This window comes from Dreissena polymorpha, chromosome 2 (genome assembly GCF_020536995.1).
Source record: "Dreissena polymorpha isolate Duluth1 chromosome 2, UMN_Dpol_1.0, whole genome shotgun sequence".
Classification (NCBI taxonomy): Eukaryota; Metazoa; Mollusca; class Bivalvia; order Myida; family Dreissenidae; genus Dreissena; species Dreissena polymorpha.
In genome coordinates this window covers 101,142,758-101,157,189 of record NC_068356.1, presented here as the reverse complement: position 1 = coordinate 101,157,189, position 14,432 = coordinate 101,142,758, and the positions used below count along the sequence as shown (strand labels likewise).

Here is a 14,432-nt window from a genome sequence, read left to right as displayed (position 1 = left end):
ATCACTACTTTTTACTTTTTATCCATGAGACAAAGCCACAGTTGTGTATTTAAGCGCCACAACAGCGGCAGTAATTGTAAGTTCCCTACTGGTGTGACAGTCTCACTTTACTGGATCCTGTGATAACTTTAAAAGTTCCTTATATTTTTTCATGAAACTTGAAACATGGACAGATGGCAATATGGAGATTATGCACATCATTTTATTTTGTTTCTGCGTCAAGAATTCTGGTTGCTATGGCAACAAATAGATGAGAAATATTTCTGAAAATGGTGGATTCTGCGATAACTTAAAACGTTCTTCATATTTGTTCATGAAACTTGAAACATGGACAGATAGCAATAAGGAGATTATGCACGTAGGTAGTTAGGGGAATTTTATTGCTTGGCAATAGTCTTGTTAAATTCAGGTGTCACCCAGGGCCACTGTGACACTCTTTTGATGTATACATCTATCATTATAGTAAGAGTTGGAGCTCAATAAGCTATATTTCGGCTTGATTCTGTTGAAAGCAAGGGCTGTTTATTATCAAAGGTCTTGTGACATGATATGACTGAAATGAATTTTAAAAAGAGATTTTGACTTCCTGAACAAGCAAATGAGGCAAAGGTATTAAAACATTGTTTCCAAGTGCATTGACATTGAGAGTTGTTTAAGCTGTTGTGCTTGGTTTGTAGACACTCCAGCATATAATCTATAGGAACACAATGCAAAATAGGTGGGCTCAGTATAACTAACTAATAACATTTCTATTTACCATGATACAGATTTACTATTCTGATTTAAAAATATTTGTCCATCAATCATTTTTATGTCCACCAGTACATGTATATACTGGGGGACATATTGTTTTTGCCTTGTCTGTTGGTTGGTCTGTCTGTTGGTTTGTTGGTTTGTGTGCGCCAACTTTAACATTTGCTATAACTTTTGCAATATTGCACATAGCTACTTCATATTTGGCATGCATGTGTATCTCATGGATCTGCACATTTTGAGTGGTAAAATGTCAAGGTGAAGGTCATCCTTCAAGGTCGCACAGGTCAATTATATGGGTCAAAATCGCTCATTTATTGTACACATTTGCACTATTGAACATACCAACTTCATATTTGGCATGCATGTGTATCTCATGGATCTGCACATTTTGAGTGGTGAAATGTCAAGGTCAAGGTCATCCTTCAAGGTCGCACAGGTCAATTGTATGGGTCAAAATCGCTCATTTATTATACAATGCGCACTATTGAACATTAAGGGTATCACGTTTACAGATTTTTCTAAACGTTTAAACAAAATTAAATAAACGAAACGTTACCGTTTAAACGGTATCCCTATGTCCGTTTTAAAAGCATCAGTGCCATCACATCTCCAAACTGAAAGTAGCAATTATTTCCGGAAGTCATATTTAGTGCATATCTCATTCCCGCAATGACGTCATATTAAAACCAATTGTTCTCGTCGTTGTCGAACCATTGGGTTACACTTTGTCTACTTACATGCCGTAATATTTTGTAACAAAGACGAATTAATATCGAACCAACATTCCTTAAATAAGAGTAAACCGGTTTTAAAATTGTCAATGTTTTACTTAACACGATGTACATCAAAAGATGCATACTTCAATTTAGGTAAAAATATTCCTAGACGGAGATTGTTCGCCATATCTCTTGAAACGAATGCCGATGAAGAAATGTTGGAAAAATTTCCTCATTCACTTCGTGCCGACGCGCGTCGAATGGTCAAGACGATTCGGGTCCTGCTCATGCAATAAAAGGCGGGATTACGTGATGACTCGCGTTAAATATTCAAGACGTCTAGTCCGTACATGGTGTATTGTTATGTTTACGGTATTGTGAATAAGGGGCATGTGGTGCACGTGATAAAATAGTTTTTAATACGAGTCTTTTTCAGCAGCTGTTAAAAAGCTTTGCAACGTCGTAACGTATTGAACTAAACTGATTTATATTTATATTGACTGTCGTTTAAACGTTTACAGTTTTTGTAAACGTTTTTTATCAAAACACGAAACGCGACCGTTAAAACGTTTAAACGTGATACCCTTATTGAACATACATGTGTATCTCATGGATCTGCACCTTTTGAGTGGTGAAATGTCACGGTCAAGGTCATCCTTCAAGGTCGCACATGTCAATTATATGGGTCAATGCCAGTAATCATAAGTAAGCCAGGATACCTACTGGTGGGCATAGTGTTTCACAAACACATCTTGTTAATTTATATATCAACCAGCACTACAAAACAAGACATGTACTTGTTTAAACTTGTACATTAAGTCACTTGAATGTCTGCCTGCTCTTATTAATTCTAGAAAGACCCTCATGGTCAGAACAAGTTCATTTTGTCCATTTTGTAGTTGACTAGCCAGTGAATAGAAATTTGGGCCATAAATAGTTCTGAGATTAATAGACCTGGTGGCCAGTAATGGTTGTGGGGCTGTCAGCCTGTCGCGAAGAGTGTAATTGTATCTTTGTTTCAATGTCAGTCTTCTCTGTTGGATTCTAGGTCAGCAGCTCTGAGTCTGATAGTTCTGGAGATAGCCGTAGTCGCAGTAAAACCAGGAAGCAATTGTAAGAAATATAGACGTAATCTATTTATTTTTGTAAGCTATGCTTTTTATGTTATTATTTTACATTATGACACATCACTTCTGTCACCCATTTAAAAATCCAATGTTCCCATCCCTGCATAGTTTGAATATGTCATGATGTTGGAATGATATATATTCTGATCTGGCTATAATTTTAAATGTTCCTCATGCATTGGTTAAAAAAAGAAGCTCAGGTTTACAGAAAAATCCATATCAGGGCATAATTGCTTGGCGCTTATTAAAATATATAAACACAAATTAATGTTGTTGAGTGCTTGATTTTTCAATAAAATCTGCACATACTACTATTGTGTTGTTTAAATAACCATTGGTTTGTTTAATATCATGCAAAATATAACATAGGCCTGCATCTTTTATCACATGGCATACCCTGTTTCCCATGTTATATAACCATCAATATTTTTATCTTACACTTGTGTAATATATTTTTAAGCGTTTTCATTTGCTTAGTTTTTGTTTGATTGACCAATCGCATTTTGTTATTATGCTGTAATGACGTTGCAACATCAAATGACGTCACAAAATGTAAACAACATTCGGGATTTATCATTAAGTTTGCGTAAATATTTATTTAATTTGCTTTTCGCATGTGATAAAAAAAGATCTCACACTCGTCATTTCATACCATATTTTATTAAACTTGTCCAGGAAATGTGTTAGTAAGCGAGGCAAAGGCTAGCTTACTAACAAAATTCCTGATATCGTTTTATAAAATATGGTATGATATGAAAACTCGTGCCAGATCCTATATTTATGTTATAATTTATACTGCGCTTTTCTAAAAATCATGTCAGTCTCAGCCTTGGGCCATTGTTTACATCCATCTCCTTTGTGGGCACAATTTCCTATAAAACCCCACAAGTGCATATTATAGTTATATAATATCCCCCCCCCCCTTAGAGCTGGTTAAAGCAGTTTAACACAGTATAAACAGTAATGGAACTCTTACCAAACTTATAAGTATTAAAATTATTTATAAACTGTACTAAACTGTAGTAAACTAGTGAAAAAAACTTGGATTTACCAAAATAACGATACATATGAGCCGGTCCCTTGGAAAACTGGGCTAAATATAAAATATCATCCCAGATTAGCCTGTGCAGGGACCACACTTCCAGCTTTAATGCAATTTTTATGCCCCCGAAGGAGGGCATATAGTGATCGGACTGTTCGTCCGTCTGTCCTTCCGTCACACTTTGCGTTTAGGTTTCGAAAAATGCTCATAACTTCTATATCCCTTGAGAAATAACCTTAACCTTCATATTTGGTATGCATGTGTATATGAACAAGGCCTTTCCATACGGACGCAAATTTTGACACCTGTTACCTAAAGTCCTTGAAGTAAGGGTCTGCGTTTAGGTTTCAAAATCTGCTTTTAGGTTTCGAAAAATGCTCATAACTTCTATGTCCCTTGAGATATAACCTTCATATTTGGTATGCATGTGTATATGGACAAGGCCTTTCCATATGCACAAAATATTTTACTCCTGTTACCTTGACCTTGAACATAGGGTCCGCATTTAGGTTTCGAAATCTTCGTTTAGGTTTCGAAACATGCTCATAACTTCTATGTCCCTTGAGATATAGCCTTCATATTTGGTATGCATGTGTATATGGACAAGGCCTTTCAATACACACACAAATTTTGACCCCTGTGACCGTGACCTTGAACTTAGGGTCCGCGTTTAGGTTTCGAAATCTGCTTTTAGGTTTTGAAAAATGCTCATAACTTCTATCAAAGCGTTCATAGGGGGCATATGTCATCCTATGGTGACAGTTCTTGTTGAAATATTTTTTTGACACAGAATGTGATTTGATTTTTTTAAATCAGGAAAAATCAATAAACACATTTTATATATCAGTGTGTTTTTTTCGTATTATTTTTTTTTAGGACAATATGGACGTAATAATTATTTAATTCATCTTTGTTAATTCAATGAAAAGTTGTAATCTCAATGTTATTCCGACAGTGAAAAAAACTGCTTGAGGCATAAAAGAAGTTTTCACAAGGGACTTACATCAGAATTTAATTTGTTCATAGCTTGTATTGGATTTGATTCATTTTAATTCAAAATTTCAATTCAAGATTTCTGGAAGAAGTTTGACTTTTTGTAAGCACTCATATTAGTGTTAGATGAAGTGAAATCTCCAAAAATTTACTAAAAGCCTAAAAAACTTTATGAAGTTCAGGGCTCGACATAAACTTTTTAATCCAACTGTTTAATCAGACTTGTGTCCTAAAATTTTTCATATCTGATGTTACTTGTCCTTTCTATAAAATGTAACTTTTAATATACAATAAATGTTTTCAGTAACTTTACAACATCTATAGTGATTTTTGCTCTGACGTTTTATATTGGAAATCATTTATAAACAAATAGAAGGAAGTCTCATTATAGTGGTTCTCAATCTGCCTAAATGTAAAATGTCTCAAGTTGTATGTAACTGAGCTATCAATATTCAAGTTAGAGTGATACTGAAGTCAGTTGAACACCCAACACGCGTATAAACATTTCTGAGTCTATATTACACTCGTAATGCTCTTTCCTTTTACTAGTATTGATAGCCATGACCACCAGAAAATGCACAAGAAGAAGTCAAAGAAGAAGCACAGCCGGGCTGATTCCCTGTCAAGCATCGACCGATCCTCGGAACCAGAACAAAAAAGACGCGAACATCTGAGCCCTTTGAAATTCAAGAATAAAAAGCCCCTAGTGAGTGATGCCATTCAGGGATTTCACTCGGATGATGAATCAGATGCCACTCCACAACCAAAAAAAACAAAGCTGACCATGCCGTCAAGGTTGCCTTCCCTGGGTACCAAAGTGTCAACCTTGCCCCCAAGAATTAGGTCAACCACTTCATGGTCATTGTCCAGTGGTGAAGGGCGCAGGGGTGAAAAAATTAAGGCCAAGAGCTTAGTGTTTTCTGTGAAAAAGAAAGAAGTTGGAAGAAGAGCATCGCCAGAGTTTGAGAGGGAATCCAGATTTGAAAAGGTCAGAGGGTCCCAACGACAGACAAAGTCAAGGTCGCCCAGTTTTGAAAAGTCGGCATTTTCTCCAGATGATAAAAAGGCCAGGAAAGCAGAACCAAAGAAGAAGAAGAAGGAAGCCGAAACTCTTGATAAGTCGAAAAACACCTCACTGGATAGGTCCCGAGGTTATGAGAGCCGTGACAGGGAGCTGAGTCCGGTGTCGGACTTTAGATCAAACTCACCCATGAAAAAGAAGAAGAAAGACAAAAAGAACAAGGACAAGATGAAAGATAGAGCTACTTCTCCTCTTAGAGAGGATGTTGTTATACCAAAAAAGAAGAAGGATCAAATGAAGGCAAGAGATAAGTTTATGTCGTCAGTCCCTATGAAGTCCTTGGAGAAAAGGAATCTGGATCAATCACATGACCACAGGGAATTAGGTAAGCTCAAGCAATTTTTTTGCTAATTTAAGAGCATTTATAAGGAAGTGTCCTTAAAGAAATAACCTCAATTATTATTATTCAGCAAAATTGTCTTTTTTTCCCCAACAAAAAATGTAGTGATTGTATGTATAGGTCTGTAAATAAAAGACTCTTTAATTTTTAGCTCCACTGGCCAGAGGCCAGCGGGGCTTATGTCATGGTCCTGTGTCCGTTGTGCGTGCGTCCGTGCATGTGTGTGTGCGTTAACTTTTCCTTAAAACATCTTCTCCTAAACTACTGGTCCAATTTTGATGAAATTTCAGAGGAATGTTCCTGGGGTGAACCTCTTTCAAATTTGTTCAAATTATGCCCCTGGGGTCAAATTTGACCCTGCCCCGGGGGTCACAAAATTGAACATATCGTATATAAGGCCTATTTTGTGAAAACCTTCAAAATCTTCTCATCTATAACCATTGGGCCTAGGTCTATCAAATTTGGTATGTAGAGACATCTAAAAGTCATCTACCAAATTTCTTCAAATTATGCCCCTGGGGTCAAATTTGACCCTGCCCCAGGGGTCACAAAATTGAACATATGCTTATATAAGGCCTATTTTGTGAAATCTTTCAAAATCTTTTCATCCATAACCATTGGGCCTAGGGCTATCAAATTTGGTATGTAGAGACATCTAATAGTCCTCTACCAAATTGCTTCAAATTATGCCCCTTGGTTTAAATTTGACCCCTCCCCGGGGGTCACAAAATTGAACATAATTATGCTTATATAAGGCCTATTTTGTGAAAACTTTCAAAATCTTCTCGTCCATAACCATTAGGCCTAGGGCTATAAAATTTGGTATGTAGAGACATCTTATAGTCCTCTACCAAATTTCTTCAAATTATGCCCCTGGGGTCAAATTTGGCCCTGCTCCGGGGGTCACAAAATTGAACATATGCTTATATAAGGCCTATTGTGTGAAAACTTTCAAAATCTTCTCGTCCATAACCATTGGGCCTATGGCTATCAAATTTGGTATGTAGAGATATCTTATAGTCCTCTACCAAATATCTTCAAATTATGCCCCTGGGGTCAAATTTGACCCTGCCCTGGGGGTCACAAAATTGAACAAATGCTTATATAAGGCCTATTTTGTGAAAACTTTCAAAATCTTCTCGTCCATAACCATTGGGCCAAGGGCTAATAAATTTGGTATGTAGAGACATCTAATAGTCCTCTACCAAATTGCTTCAAATTATGCCCCTGGGGTCAAATTTAACCTTGCCCCAGGGGTCACACAATTGAACATATGCTTATCTAGGGTATATTTTGAGAAAACTTTACAACTTCTTGTCCATAACCATTGGGCGTAGGGCTACCAAATTTGGTATGTAGTGACATCTTATAGTCCTCTACCAAGTTTTTTTCAAATTATGCCCCTGGGGTCAAGTTTGACCCCGCCCCGAGGGTCACAAAATTGAGCATATGCTTATATAAGGCCTATTTTGTGAAAACTTTCAAAATCTTCTTGTCCATAACTGTATGGCATAGGGCTATCAAATTTGGTATGTAGTGACATGTAATAATTCTCTTCTTAGTTTGTTCAAATTATGCCCCTGGGGTCAAATTTGAAACTGCCTTGGGGGTCACAAAATTGAACATATGCTTATAAAGGTCTTATTTTTTGAAAACTTTAAAAATCTGCTTGTCCATAAACATTGGGCCTAGGGCTACCAAATTTGGTATGTAGTGACATCTTATAGTTCTCTACCAAGTTTGTTCAAATTCTGCCCCTGGGGTCAAGTTTGACCCTGCCCCGAGGGTCACAAAATTGAACATATGCTTATATAAGGCCTATTGTGTGAAAACTTTAAAAACTTCTTGTCCATAACCGTATGGCATAGGGCTACCAAATTTGGTATGTAGTGACATGTAATAGTTCTCTTCTTAGTTTGTTCAAATTATGCCCTTAGGGTCAAATTTGAAACTGCCCTGCGGGGTCACAAAATTGAATATATGCTTATAAAGGGCTTATTTTGTGAAAACGTTAAAATCGTTCTGTCCATAACCATTGGGTCTAGGGCTACAAAATTGAACATATGCTTATATAAGGCCTATTTTGTGAAAACTTTCAAATCTACTTGTCCATAACCATCCAGCCTAGGGCTATCAAATTTGGTATGTTGTGACATCTTATAGTCCTCTACCAAATTTATTCAAATTTTATCCCTGGGGTCAAATTTGTACCTGCTCCGGGGTCACAAAATTGAACTTATGCTTATATAAGGCCTATTTTGTGAAAACTTTCAAATCTACTTGTCCATAACCATCCAGCTTAGGGCTATCAAATTTGGTATGTAGTGACATCTTATAGTCCTCTACCAAATTTATTCAAATTTTATCCCTGGGGTCAAATTTGAACCTGCTCCGGGGGTCACAAAATTGAACTTATGCTTATATAAGGCCTATTTTGTGAAAACTTTAAAAAAAATCTTGTCCATAACTATTAGGCCTAGGGCTACACAATTTGGTATGTAGTGACATTGTATAGTCCTCCACTTAGTTTGTTCAAATTATGCCCCAGGGGTCAAATTTGACCCTGCCCTGGGGGCCACAAAATCGATTATATGCTTATATAGTGCCTATTTTGTGAAAACTTTAAAAATTCTCTTGTCCTTAACCATAAGGCATAGGGCTACCAAATTTGGTATGTAGTGACATCTAATAGTTCTCTACCAAGTTTGTTCAAATTATGCCCCTGGGGTCAAATTTGACCCTGCCCGGGGGGTCACAAAACTGAACATATGCTTATATAAGGGCCTATTTTGTGAAAACTTTAAAAACTTCTTGTCCATAACCATTGGGCCTAGGGCTACCAAATTTGTTATGAAGTGACATCTAATAAACCTCTACCAAATTTGTTCAAATAATGCCTCTGGGGTCAACTTTGACCCTGCCCTGGGGGGTCACAAAATTGAATAAACGCTTATAAAGCGCCATTTTTGTGAAATCTTTAAAACTCTTCTTGTTGAAAACCATTCAGACTATGGCTACCAAGTTTGGTATGCAGTAACATCTTATAGTTCTCTACCAAGTTTGTTCAAATTATGCCTTTTGGGTCAAATTTGACCCTGACCTGCGGGTCACAAAATTGAACATTATATACGCTTATATCTTGCTTATTTTGTGAAAACTTTAAAAATATTCTTGTCCTTAACTCTAGGACCTAGGGCTACCATATTTTGTATGTACATGTAGTGAGATATAGTAGTCCTCTACAAAGTTTGCTCAAATTATTCCCCTGGGGTTAAATTTGACCAAGCCCAGGGGGTCACAAAAGTGTACATGTGCTTAAATAGGGCATATATTTAAGTATTTGCACATGCAGAGAATATTTGTTTCAGCCTTTTTCAGCAGTGGAGCGATTCAGGGCCATCATGGCCCTCTTGTTTAGAGCTCTGTCTGAAAAGAAGTTCAGTGGATGAAAAATTGTAAAAAAAAGTTTCATTGGAAAATTAAAACCCCCTTTCTGTTGATTGTATCGAAAGAAACCAGTAGCATTACAAAATCAATGTTATGTACTGGTTAGAAATCTCTGGTATTTTATGAATGGGAGGTGTCTATTTAAACGCTGTTGTGTGTTTTACTAGCTCACATGTGCGATGTACATGGTGAGCTTGTGGGACTGCCATTTGTGCTTTGTTCAGTGTTATTAAACTTATTAAACACATCTCCTAAGCCACTCTGCGGATTTTAACAACACTTTACAGGCATGATCGTTGGATGACCATCTTTGAAAAGTTTACAAATTATTCTGGTCAGCTGAATGTGTAGGTCACTTAGCTTACAGCTTTGATATTTGGTGGGTGACATCAGAAAGCTGTCCTGTACAAACATTTTAAAAATATTTGCCATGTAAGATCATATAGCGGTAGTTTGTTTAAATCATACCCCTTGGGTCAATAATGTGTTGTGTGGATGAACTGTATAATATTGACTTAAATAGTATAATAATAATGATTCAACAAATCTTTGGAACGAAAAAGCAAACTTTTGTATGCACCCATTTGGTTGGTATATAGCAGTCTTTCTGTCTTTTTGTCTGTCCCGCATTCCACTTTCCAAAGGTTTTTTATGCAGTTTTCATATATTGAGCTGATTTTTGGTATGTGAGTCTACCTTATTTACCTACAGATGAAGTGTGAGTTTCGTTGTGGTCCATTGATTTTTGGCAAAGTTATGGCCTTGGACTAAACAATTTTCTCTACAATAGCTGCTGTGCGGCTTCAAAGTGCCATAGGGGGCATTGTGTTTCACACAATGTGTTTCACAAACACAGATCTTTTTGTTAATTGTAGAAATTAACTTCTACTTGTCCAAAATTTCACCATTACTAAACAGTACAGTTTTCCTGTTAAGCTGGCCTATTTTAAGTACTGTTTCCATCCAACAGTGTGTGAAATTTGTTATTTAATACATGCATTGTTATTTTAAAAGATAGTTTATACTTTAGAAGATGGGTATGAATCATTAAATGCTAAATAATTTAATAGCAATAAGGTTATTATGTTAGACGTGGCTTAGAATGGTGTTAACAAAAGTGTCTTTACAATAGATGAAGATGTTTTGTGTAGTCCATTATTGCCAGAATTTTTCTAGCGATCCAAAAAGCTCTCTCTTTTTTATTGTGTTTCTTATAGATCACAGAAAACTTGGCTGTCATTAGATAATCATTACTATTTGAAACTATTGTAAACTAAAGGCTTTTCAGCTTGTATTGTATCATCAAAAATTTATATTTATTTATTATGCCCCCCTTCGAAGAAGAGGGGGTATATTGCTTTGCTCATGTCGGTCTGTCGGTTGGTCTGTCGGTCGGTCCATCCACCAGGTGGTTGTCAGACGATAACTCAAGAACGCTTGGGCCTAGGATCATGAAACTTCATAGGTACATTGATCATGACTCGCAGATGACCCCTATTGATTTTGAGGTCACTAGGTCAAAGGTCACGGTCACGGTGACCAGAAATAGTAAAATGGTTTTTGAATGATAACTCAAGAACGCATAAGCCTAGGATCATGAAACTTCATGGGTAGATTGATCATGACTTGCAGATGACCCCTATTGATTTTGAGGTCACTAGGTCAAAGGTCAAGGTCACGGTGACCCGAAATAGTAAAATGGTTTCCGGATGATAACTCAAGAACGCATACGCCTAGGATCATGAAACTTCATGGGTAGATTGATCATGACTCGCAGATGACCCCTATTGATTTTGAGGTCACTAGGTCAAAGGTCAAGGTGACGGTGTATGAAATAGTAAAATGGTTTCCGGATGATAACTCAAGAACGCATATGCCTAGGATCATGAAACTTCATTGGTAGATTGATCATGACTTGCAGATTACCCCTATTGATTTTGAGGTCACAAGGTCAAAGGTCAAGGTCACGGTGACCCGAAATAGTAAATGATTTTCGGATGATAACTCAAGAACGCTTTTGCCTAGGATCATGACACTTCATAGGTACATTGATCGTGACCCGCAGATGACCCCTATTGATTTTCAGGTCACTAGGTCAAAGGTCAAGGTCACAGTGACAAAAATCGTATTCACACAATGGCTGCCACTGCAACGGACAGCCCATATGGGGGGGCATGCATGTTTTACAAACAGCCCTTGTTTACATTTAATGTCAATAGCACATACACATATATGACACATAGGCATAGAAATTATCACAGATTAACATAGAATATATCACAGATATAAAGGAAATAAGACTAGGCTGATTAAAAAAAAAAAGTAACAATTTAAGAGCAACAAATAAAACGCTGTTACTATATGCATACCTTTTACAATACATGAGTTCTTTTAACAGTAGTACGTTCATATGAGCATGAATGCTGAGGACCTTTTGATAACCCATTAAGCTGAAAGCTTATTCCCAATGGGGTCCATAAAACACACACTGGAAAAGAAAAGTGAAGATCAATAATTAAATGTGGACACTGCAAACACAAATTTTGATAATATCAAAATATTATGCGCCTTTAAGCCTTAAGTGAGATTTCTGTGGGCATCAAATTCGAGAGTACACACATTTGCACATAGAACATGTTACAAAACTTCTGTGCCATTAACATGACATCAGGTACATGAAGAACTTATTATTAATTATAAAAATAAGAACAAGAACACATATCTATGACTTTTCAACTTTTCTTAGTTATAAGAATTTAATTACTTAATGGACGTCAACGAGGAAACGCTTACAAATGAAATGCTTTAGAGGCGGAAAGAGCAAAAAGTTATGAGGACAAAGCAAGCTTTCCACCTTTAAAGTGAAATTATATTCACTGCTGTCTACAGCTACAGCATTGACGATGGGGCAGCAACATAATGTAGTCCTTCAGGAAAAGCATAAGCCTAAAACCTTTGTCGACAAAGTGAGATTGATGCGGCAGGTTAGACCTTCCATGCCCCTTTCCCGTGCAGACATGAAAGCTTGGAAGGGACAACTATGCTCCAAATTCCAAGTGAAGGTAAAAGTGGTGTATCATTTTTAGTGATTTTGATAATCATGTGTTTTTCACTTCTCTTCTGGTTTATGCCATTTTTAGTTTAGTAAAGATTGAAGGTCATTTCACTGTTTCTTAAAACTAGATCAAAACTAAATATTCTAATAACTCAGCTAGTACATTATTAAACTTACTGTACATATTTGATTTAGATTTTCAATTCATACAGTCTGACTAAGCTTTGGATATTATTTAGGGTCAGTAAGACCACTGTGAAGGTCTTTGTTACTAAACATAGCAAAATAATGTAAACTCACTTACTATAACTCTAAATGATACTTATTCTTCAGGATGTTTTGCATCGATCTTTGTGTGACTGTAGCCTGTATGAAAACATTGCTTTGTATTGCATAATTATGTAAATACTATTATTATTTATAATCTAGATTATTGATTTTATTTTGATAAAACCACTTTGTATCTATTTAAAGATATTCTTCCTCAAATACGTCCATACTGTCGTAATACCATACTACTTAGTACTAACAGGAAATCTACATAAACCTATCAAAGCTAAACAAAAACTGCAAGCTATGTCTTGTTTATTATTATTTATGCAGAGTATTTAGTAGTGGTTTAAAGTATGTTAATGATTCACAAGCATATGCTAAAAACATGTAATGTAATTCCTGAATTGGATATGTTTTAGGACGTGAGACGGTTCCAGCAAAGCTATGGCATTCATCTCAAAATGGCTCAGCTGGAGCAGAACGTCTGGGCCATGGTGGAGGATGTTTCTGAATCTGTCGTTAATATAACCGAAAAGTTTTTCCGGCCATTAATGAAATTGACAGACGATGAAATAAAAACATGTCTCGAAATCCTGAAAAGCCAAGGTCTTGCAGAATATAATAAGAAAGTGTAAGCATAAGTTCTTCTTAAAATATAAATCTACAATATCAACAAATAATCTACAAACAATCATGACCCATCCAATTTAATAAAAACCAACACAGGTCCAAAGTCCTGCAAAATGTGTCAAGGGTTAATATATAGAGAATATATGGTTGGTGACTTTTGATATCATGTGATATAAGACGAGTCTGATGGTGTCCAGTCATTACACCCCCTGGACGTTACACCCCTGGTCTTTACACCCTCTAAGCCTGGACATTACACCCACCAAGATATTTATTAGATTAGAAAGGTGTAATCAACTTATGAACCACTAATTGGATTTGTCATGTAAGATGACACTGATGAGATTAATGGTTGCTCAAATTATTTAATTGAGCAGCCATCATTTAAAACATTAATTTTTATTTCACCAGAATGACTGTAACAATATGCATCTAAATAATAAATACTTTTTTTCAAGAATATACAGACAGAAAAAACTTGAAGAAATAAAAATAAAGATAAATAAAATAAATAATTAATTATGGAAACGGCCTCAAATACATAAGGACTAAGGCAATATCTTTATCTCAGTGTATCACATCTGTTACTTAAGTTTTATTTCTATTGTAGTAACCATAGTATTTCACTTATCTATAGATATATCTATTTGATTAGTCTGATATGGCGTAGGAAAAGGCGAGGCTTGCCGAGCCTTTTCATACGCCATATCGGACGAGTCTTATATCACATGATATCAAAAGTCACCAACCATATATTCTATTTATTATGCCACATTTTAAAGTAAATAAGAAAATATTCACAAAACAAACAAAAACAAACAACCGCTAAATTCATTGATAAATATGCAAATTAGTAGCAACCTGATTACATCCGCTAGCGTCTATGCATATATATTTACACATAAAAAAATAGTTCGAAAGTAAGCAACAATCAATCAAATTTAAACGCACATAATACAAAAACTAAAGCGA

At 36.1% G+C, this 14,432-nt stretch overlaps 2 protein-coding genes across 4 annotated transcripts in view; one reads left to right on the top strand and one right to left on the bottom strand.

Annotated features, from left to right (window-relative positions):
- Positions 1-14,432, bottom strand: part of LOC127868281 (beta carbonic anhydrase 1-like) — a 180,277-nt gene that overhangs the window by 98,855 nt on the left and 66,990 nt on the right. The window lies entirely within an intron of this gene.
- The window catches only part of LOC127868277 (uncharacterized), a 73,099-nt gene that overhangs the window by 42,111 nt on the left and 16,556 nt on the right, over positions 1-14,432 (top strand). For both annotated transcript variants that reach the window (XM_052409906.1, XM_052409905.1), the window contains exons 6-9: positions 2,521-2,585; positions 5,184-6,040; positions 12,392-12,564; positions 13,250-13,461. In XM_052409906.1, the coding sequence (XP_052265866.1) occupies positions 2,521-2,585; positions 5,184-6,040; positions 12,392-12,564; positions 13,250-13,461 (1,307 nt within the window). The remainder of the gene's footprint in view (positions 1-2,520; positions 2,586-5,183; positions 6,041-12,391; positions 12,565-13,249; positions 13,462-14,432) is intronic.